Genomic DNA, 8,430 nt, shown 5'->3' on the forward strand with positions numbered 1-8,430 from the left:
TCTAACTTTTGTGAACAACTCATTGGCTTAGGCTAAAATGAATTCTGTCAGGCTAGATAGAAATAACAATAATAGCATCTGATTTGTGCAAGCTGGTTTGCTTTTGACATGCAGTTGCCAATATTCCAGAAAACTGCAAATCAGAAGGCTACATTTTATGAGAACTAGTCTTCATAAATCTCAAATTTTATCATGTTTGAAGCTTCCTTCTAAACGAGAACAGTAAGCTTGTAAGTGAAACTTGTAAATCAGTCTTATCACTATGTGTGCATATGTATGATATATAAATATACTTGAAATTCCAAATTGAACTTGTAAGTAGGTCTGATAAGTTTTTCTACTTCAAATTTCAACTGTTTCTAGCAAGTGGGAGGGGAGTCATGGGAGTGTTAGGGCTGGTATCACGCATGAATATGTGTTTCATATACTGTGCATGCAGTATCGCACACTTTCCTTACTGCGATGGAACTATCAGTCCTTACAACAGTAAATAATTCCTTAGAAAATAATCCAATTTGTCAAATCTACAATTTTAATAAAATACAATCAGATTCTGTTTCACAGCAACGGTGAATCATCTGTTGCAAATTTCTAGTTCTATAGCAAGCTACAATGATTTAAAGCTAAAGAAATGGAGGCTTACTTGCTTGCCTTTCTCATACCACTTAGTATACCTCCATTAAAAAACAGTATCTTCCTCTATTACTGTAGTAGAGACAGCATTTACTGGGATCTCTACTGTTCCAGGTACCTGTCCACTGATTCAAACCAGTAATATTTTGCTGTGACAATAAAATAATTTATTGTCTGCATATTCTGCAAATTACATTCAAAATGGCAAAGTGTCTTCAGATCTATGTTAAATATAAGGAATAGCTTCATCATCAAAGCTACAGGCAATGAAATGTAGAGTAACCAGTGACTTTAGGCATTAAACAAATCAAGGGATAGCATTCTCTGCATGCTTTGTCAGCTCCAGAGCATCCAAAACACAACTGAAAATAAAGGGTAGATTTCTGGTCTGGTGAAACATTAAAAATGTGAACAGGAAGGAAAGATGCTGTCGGAGGTAGAATAATTTTTAATGCTTTTTCATTTTCTCTAGTTGCTTGGTAAGCTGCTAGAAAAGCATTCCCTTTTTCTTGGCAGTAACCTTCAGGGATCTTTGTAATGCAGTTTTACACACTTTGCACATTCTTTTCCACATTTTTACACTTGATTATAAAGGTATCTGGAAATGTATCCCTATTATCGTAGGTTTATCTGAAGTTGTACCACATCTAAAATAATTAATTAGTAATGATGGGCTCTTTTCAGTTGCACATTCATTTTCAAATGAATTTATTGAAGTAAAGGATTTACAGCATATGGACTCACAGACTTCTCATGAGTTAAACTGGCATCCATATGTACAGCTTTCAGTAGAGAACTCTAGAGTAATATTTACAATGTAAATATCAACTTTTATTACATAAGAAACAAATATATCACAACTTTCACTTCACAACATATTTGTTCTGGTTTGATGACTAAAGTCATCTCTTTGAAATACTATGTGGAACTCAAAAATAGCTTGCTCTTGTCATAGATTTTACCAGGTGTCCTTCAGAGGTCCTGAAAAGCAAAGGAGAAATATGTTTTAAAAGTCATTTTCATAAGCAGTTGCATCATGAGTTGTATAAAAGCAGTCAGTGGACAAGAAGTCAAACTTGATATAAAAGAAAGGTTGAAGGATTAGGCAAAAATGCTACTGCATGTTGGCCTACAGCGCAGAACAGCTCCCTTTGAAAACAACTATATCCTTGAAATGGATACACAAATTCAGGTTGCTTGATACATGCTCCATCAGCAGGTGGGCACTGCAATAAAATGACCAGTAATAGTCAATATTTAGTAAGCGATTTACCTATAGGGAGATCTGGAACATCTGTACAGTCAATAAAAAAGGAAAGGACTGAAAATATTTGCAGGAAGACACCCATGACCTGCTGTATCACTTCTCTCTCAGTCAGTGTCGGAAGTTTTAGAAGGTGTAAAATCCAGGAGCATATATTTTTTGAAATAATTTTGTCTAGAAAATACATTTATTTCCTGAATCCCATCAATATTTGCATGTTAGACAATCCCTCTGCAGCACATCTTAGATGGGAATCAATCTTTTCTTAATGCTTAGGGTTCATGTTGCAGACCCTCTTAGTTCTAGAGGAAACTCCCTTCTAATGAAATAGATGTTAAACAAAATGTACACCTTTTTTCTTTTTTTCTGGTTTTTTTAATTAAAAGAAATTTCACTGAGTTTGTTCTCTGAAGAAATAATAATCTTTGAAATTAAAAAATGAGTCAATTCTAGTTTTATGCTGCACTGCACACAAACTGAAACACCCAAGTGACTTAGGTACATTATTAACAGTGCCGTTTAATTAGAAATTTTCAATAACAGCAATCATGGGATAAAATAATTATTGTTATTAAAATGATTATTTATTCAGACACAATCCCTATAGAAACATGCAGCATTTCATGGAACATGGCTCTTTCCTAGATGATTCTGCTTTTCTGATAGGCCACACTTCATGTATGATTATTCTCATTTTATGGGTCAAGTAACAGACAGCAAGAGGAAAGAAAATCTGGGCATACCAGTGGGAGGTGGCTCAGCAGCTCATCTACAGAATCATAGTTTTCTGAAAAGGAAGGTTCAAGAAGTTCTGCTTCATCTCGAAGTTTAGAGGGGTTTAGCTCTTCCTGGCTGTTGTGGATCAGAAACAAGTTTTATTGCCCTCAGAAGAAAAGCAAACAGGCAAGCAAAGCCTCCTTCTAACTGTAGCTATTGCATGTTTTGTCACACTTATACCAAAGTGTTATAAATCACATGAAACTGCATGTTTAACAGGTGAAGAGACATGACATTTAAAAGCAGTTGTCTAAATGAGTGAATGTACAAACAGAGTATGAGGTCTATAAAAACATATGTTGGCACTTGTCACCTAAACTGATTAGGTCTTTCTGGGACTTCTAAATGTTCATTTCATGTGCTTACTTAAAGGCAAATTTTCAACAAACAGTGAATTTTCTTTATAAAACTGTTGTTCATGTTCCATAGCTCTGTGGAGTTTTCCTTAAGAAGCTTTTTTAATAAATAAAACCATTTTAAGAATCTGTGAAAAGCTTTTCAAAATTGCCAGATGCTATCTCCTCTTTATTCTTTTATTCTAATCTGATTGTAGTGTCTGTTCCAGTCTGGAAGAAAACACCGCCTGTATTTGAAAACCATGTTACAAATTGTGTTATAAAGTCATTAATGTTCATTGCCTTTTGTTTGTCCTCTCTGTACACATATGTGGGTATAAATCTTTTCTGTCTTAATACCACACAAGTATGGAAACAATCTGTATTTGCTTTCTCATAGTACCTTCTTTTTCCAGTTAAAACTGAGTTTAAGTATTTCTTCACAGCCATTTGCTTTCGAAAGCGGCTGTAGTTGTCAGTGAAGACAGCGTCAGAGTGGCGTTTGACAGGACTGTCCTGGGAGCTGGCAATACAACAATTACAAAGAAAAAATTAATGGACGATATCAGTTTAGAAGAAGACACCATTAAATGAGTGAAACAAACTTTACAATGTTGGTTAGTTATATAAAATCAAATTTTCATTTCAGCTTTCATTTCCAGCTATGACTTTTCTTCTCTTGAAAAGAAACCATTGCTTCTATTGCTTATTATGTATTTTAATAATAAGCATCAAATTCTAAGGATGGGTATTCAGTCTATTTGTGCTCACCTTCCACTGATTTCTTTCTCCTGCTCAACTTTGCCATGGCCCATGCAGTTAGGATCCATACTCAATGACCTTTACAGTCCCTAACCCAGGAATTCTGCAGGATCAAATGGCCGAGTGTGGATTTCATGACTGCTTCCTGTCTGTCCTCACGGCCCAGGTTACTCTTTCATAAACTGACTTTGTTCTGATTTCTATCATCTGCACAAATACATTTCAGTACAATGCCTAGGTGCAGACCGGTTTAAGTCACAGTGAGCTCTTAAGGGACCTGGTCACTGTTCCTGTTGAACTCAGTGAGGACAGAGCCTGCCTCTGAGGAAAGTAAGAGTGACTATAGCATCACATACATAGCTACAAATGGTTGTTTTAAGGAGGTATCAGGAGACAAAACACCTCGTGAAATCCTAACTTGGAGGCCTATTTTTCATGCACAACCTTGGGAAGCCTCAGTGTTTTCTGCTTTAAATGATCTATGTTAGTTTCTAGCATATCAGAAACGGGTACTCTGTGTTCTAGAACAAAGGCAGCATTGACATAAATGCAGGACCTAATTTTCACTCAGCTTTTGATCATTCATAGGAACTGTCATACTGGGTCAGACCCAAGTATTCTACTGTTCTGTTCCCAAGAGTGCCCAGTAGCTGCTGCTTAGGGATATGAAAACAAGGGAAGTGTGTAGTGGTCCTTCCCAGCATCCTGCAGCCTTTAGTTTATGGGCATCCTGGTCTGGAAGGTGCATCCAGATCTCTCGTTTATGGATTTGCCTCACTCTTTTTTGAATCTTTCTATAGTGCAGATCTCCCAAACATATTGCTCTTGCAATATATTCTACAATAGGAAAAATATAATTCCTCTGTTTTCACTGTAAACCGATCATTTCTTAATTTCATTTAGCATCCCCGTTGTTATGTAAGTATTGAGTAATCATTCAGTTTGTATTCACTTTGCCATTCATCTGCCAAGCTAGAAAAACCACTATCAGATAAAAAAACTAGCAAATGGGCATGATAATCATCACAATATTGCTAGTATTTAATATCAGTGCTACATGCAGTGTCTGTTGCTCTACCCTTCACAGCTGTATCAGGAATAAATAGTAACGTATTAATTTAGTAAGAAATACCACTAATTTGTTATATAGGATTTTCAGCTCCCCCATTATTATATCAGTTTCTCTTTCATTATCTCTACATCGCAAAAATGAGAACTTAGGTACAGAAGGGTAAAAAAATTGCCAATGAAGCCAGCTAGGAAAAAACTCTACCTAATGTAAGTGTCACCTCACCTAACTCGTTTTCTAATAAGCGAATGCAGATATCTCTTCACAGCAAGTTTAGCCAAAAGATGGCTGTAGACACTGGTGAAAATTCCATCAGCATGCCTTGCATTTCTGAAATGGACAATAAATAAACTCTACAATAGAACCTGGGTTCATATCATTTTGATAATGTTCATTTTGTAAACATACTGCTTTCCTTAAGTTATCTATTGTACATTTTAAATTAAGCTAATTTCATAAAACAGCTTTCAGATTTTCACAACATACTTTGTAGCCCTTCTGGAGAAGTGAATGAACTCATCATGCCAGAATGGCAATGCAATCAACATTTCTGCACACATTCCTCCTGCTACCAGTATTCAACCAGAGACTGTGTAGGTTTTTTCTGTAATTGAGTCTTCCTTTCCTATTTCTCAGCTTGAAAATGTGACCAAGCTTTTGGCATAATTCAAGTATCATTTGTATTTATGATAATAAAGACACTCACCTATCAATAATTCTGGACAGATCGAAATAGAATTTCTCATTTTCAGGTAGTGTGTTCTGCAAAATGTCTGATTCAGACTTTAATGACCCGTGGGCATGGTCAGGTTCACTGGCTCCATCAAATGGCAGTCTGTTTCCCAATCTGTTGGAGAAGGAAACCATGAGAAATACTGCTAGCTGAGGATACGCAACACTCCACTGCAGCTTACATTCTGGTTTAAGTCAAAATGCACATCTACCTACTTTAATCTGTAAGGCATTTTAAAGCAGTTTGGAAAAAAACAAAAATCACTTTCAGCTATAATCCATGCTCAGTGGTAGAGTAATCAACGTAACAGATCCTTCTCTCTAATGCATATTTTCTAGACATACGTTGTCATTGCACGCAATTTACCTCAGTGAACAGTGCATAAGGTATGGCAACTACAGCTCAAGTGACAACCATGAAGCTTTTCATAACAACTATATTTTATATAAACGCCTCCACCCATGCAAAGTCAAAACAGTTCCTGTGAGGTACTTACCTTCCAATTAAGACTTAAAATGTGCATTGAAATGCAGTATGAAGCAGTTCTTAGGCCTTCTCTAAAGAAAGCAAATACACCCTCAGGAACTTCAAACTAAATACGAAGTGCAGTCATGTACCTCTATGTGACTTTATTCTCTCATGTTTAAATTAATTTGCTGGTTGCAAGTTAGAAAAGGTTCACATTTAATCTTTTTAAATGTATCACGGCGATTGCTCTGTATAAACCGATCTACAGTTACTTCACATTTTCATAAACTGCCATTTCTTGTGATGTGTCATATTTTATCAAGGGCAATCTGACTGCATAGCAGTAGTTTGGCATCAGACGTTTCTTCTAGCAGCTCTTATGTTCTGTGGCAGACAACAGGCTCCCATCGCTATAGTAAACCCCTGCATTTGATGATTTGCAAAATTCACATACTACAACTAGGACAGGTTGTTGTCCTTGTAGTTTTACAGTCATTATAGCTATTAGTACTGCTTATATATCTGGGGCATGTAAGACTTCTGTCTGGTAAAAAAAGTAAAGTCGTCGTGTAAAATAAACCAACTCAGATCACATCTTTTGAAAATCAGTCACTATGCTGACTTCCTATACCATTTTCCTTTGGTCTTTTTAGACTTACTTAAACGTAAAATGTGCCTCTCTGCCATCTGATTTAATTTAGTTAGACAACTAATAACCACTTCCACAATTCAAATTATGCAGCAGTACAAAAACTGCACATCAGTCCATACGGACCACTTCCCCGTCGTTCATGCTTTAGGAATTCTTAATATGTTCGATTTTGCCTACTTATGTCTCTGCTTTTTAAAACATGTATCTGCCCACCTAACTCAACTTCGGAGATAAAGGAGCTTTCCCATACGAAAAGCAGAGACTGTTTAGGGCATGATGGACACGCACATTTTAACACACATCCTCTACGCCATTTACAAATACGGTGGTCACCGCTAGCCGGCTCGCGGGATGGCATGGCTGCTGGTGCCTCGGATGCTGCGTGCGCGTCTCGGGGGGCTTTTAAAGGTCAAGTTCGGCGGGCACCGGCTGGGCTCGGCCCCGCACACTTCACCAAAGTCATCGCGGAGATGCGCGCCCGCCGGTTCCCGAGCAAGCACCCCGACCGGGAGCGCCGCGCGGTGTGCTTGTCGGAAGAGCACAGCGGAAGACTGGCGCTTCTCTGAGCCCCCTCCACCTCCCCGCGGAGGGCAAGCCCAGGCGGGCCGGCGGGGCGCGGAGCGGAGCGCGGAGCGGAGCGCGGCCCTTACCGCGGGATGGGGGGGAAGGCGGCCCCCCGCGGGGGCAGCGCCCGCGCCCGCCAGCAGAGGGCGCTGAGGAGGGCGAGGGCGAGGAGGAGCGGGGAGGCGCCGCGGTGCTCCATGGCCGCCACCTGCGGAGGGAAGAGCGCAGCCGTCACCCACCGACCCGCCCGCACCGACCGGCCCTGCGCTGGGGTAGCGGCGCTTCGCCTCGGGCCGCGGAGCAACCGCCCCGGCCCCGGCGCCGGCCCCGACAGAGGCCGCCGGCACCTCCTCCGCCACGGCGACCTCGCTGCCGGCGGGCAGGCAGAGTTGGGACCCCCGAAAGCGACCCGCGGCCCGGTGCCGGGGGCAGCAGCACCCGGGGTTTAGCGACCTTAAAAAATTCATATATCTTTAAAGCGGTAAAAAAAAAAAAAAGAGTCCCTCCCCGGCTGCCCTGGGCGGTCAGACCCGCTCTCCGCGACCCGACGGCCGGGGCGCCTTCCTCGCAGGTCCAGGAGGGGGGAAGGGGAGCGGGGGGACGGGGACACCCTCCTCATCCGCTGGGAAGCTGCCGCTGCGGCGGAGGGAAAGTTACTCACGGAGCCGCGAGTCCGTCGGTGGGGCTGGCTGGGCGGGCGCGGAGCGGAGCGCTGCGCTGCTGGGGGCCTGCGCCCTGCCCCGCTGCGCGGCTGCCGGGCTGCGCGACTGCCGGGGCGGCGGCGGAGGAGGAGGAGGAGGAGGAGAAGGAAGAAGAAGAGGAGAGCTCCGTCCCGCCGCACGCTCTGAGCTGCCCGCCGCGCCGCTGCGTTTTATAGGGTTTACACGTTTCTGCTTCCGAAGAAGCAATCACGTTACTGGGGAGACGTCACCCTTCCCAAGGGGACGGTCGCTTTGTTCAGGACAGTCAGAGACTTATATGTAATTCATGAGCAGCGGCGCACCATATCTCCCCCCCCCGCCCCCCGCCATTATTTGATTTATATTAATGAGTTAGTTTTGCAGGGAGCAGGGCCCCGTCGGCGGCGTGATTCCGCCTCGCAAAGCAGGAGAGCGGGCGGCTGGCGGGGGCTGCGGGGCCACGCCGCACCGCGCCCCCCAGCCCGCACCCGGG

General features: G+C 42.1%; 1 protein-coding gene across 2 annotated transcripts; it reads right to left on the minus strand.

Moving 5' to 3' along the window:
* Positions 1–1,324: 1,324 nt before the first annotated feature.
* On the minus strand, positions 1,325–8,204 carry VIP (vasoactive intestinal peptide). Of its 2 annotated transcripts, XM_075750075.1 has the most exons (7): positions 7,919–8,204; positions 7,344–7,465; positions 5,547–5,687; positions 5,066–5,170; positions 3,413–3,532; positions 2,641–2,749; positions 1,325–1,614 (listed from the first exon to the last, which is right to left on the minus strand). In XM_075750075.1, the coding sequence occupies exons 2-7, from the start codon at positions 7,454–7,456 to the stop codon at positions 1,606–1,608; spliced, it is 597 nt and encodes a 198-aa protein (XP_075606190.1). In that variant the 5' UTR covers positions 7,457–7,465; positions 7,919–8,204; the 3' UTR covers positions 1,325–1,605. The 2 variants fall into 2 exon arrangements, with proteins under 2 accessions (XP_075606190.1, XP_075606191.1); XM_075750076.1 differs by lacking the exon at positions 5,066–5,170.
* Between the last annotated feature and the right edge of the window lie 226 nt (positions 8,205–8,430).

The sequence above is a fragment of the Balearica regulorum genome, chromosome 3 (assembly GCF_011004875.1).
Source record: "Balearica regulorum gibbericeps isolate bBalReg1 chromosome 3, bBalReg1.pri, whole genome shotgun sequence".
NCBI classification, from domain to species: domain Eukaryota; kingdom Metazoa; phylum Chordata; class Aves; order Gruiformes; family Gruidae; genus Balearica; species Balearica regulorum.

Excerpts from the sequence above, each read along its gene's own strand:
- VIP (XM_075750075.1), bottom strand. The coding sequence starts at position 7,456 with ATGGAGCACCGCGGCGCCTCCCCGCTCCTCCTCGCCCTCGCCCTCCTC. Across the intron at positions 5,171-5,546 it reads CTGTCCAGAATTATTGATAG|AAATGCAAGGCATGCTGATG; the intron begins GTGAGTGTCTTT and ends TGTCCATTTCAG. Across the intron at positions 3,533-5,065 it reads CTTATTAGAAAACGAGTTAG|CTCCCAGGACAGTCCTGTCA; the intron begins GTGAGGTGACAC and ends TTGTATTGCCAG.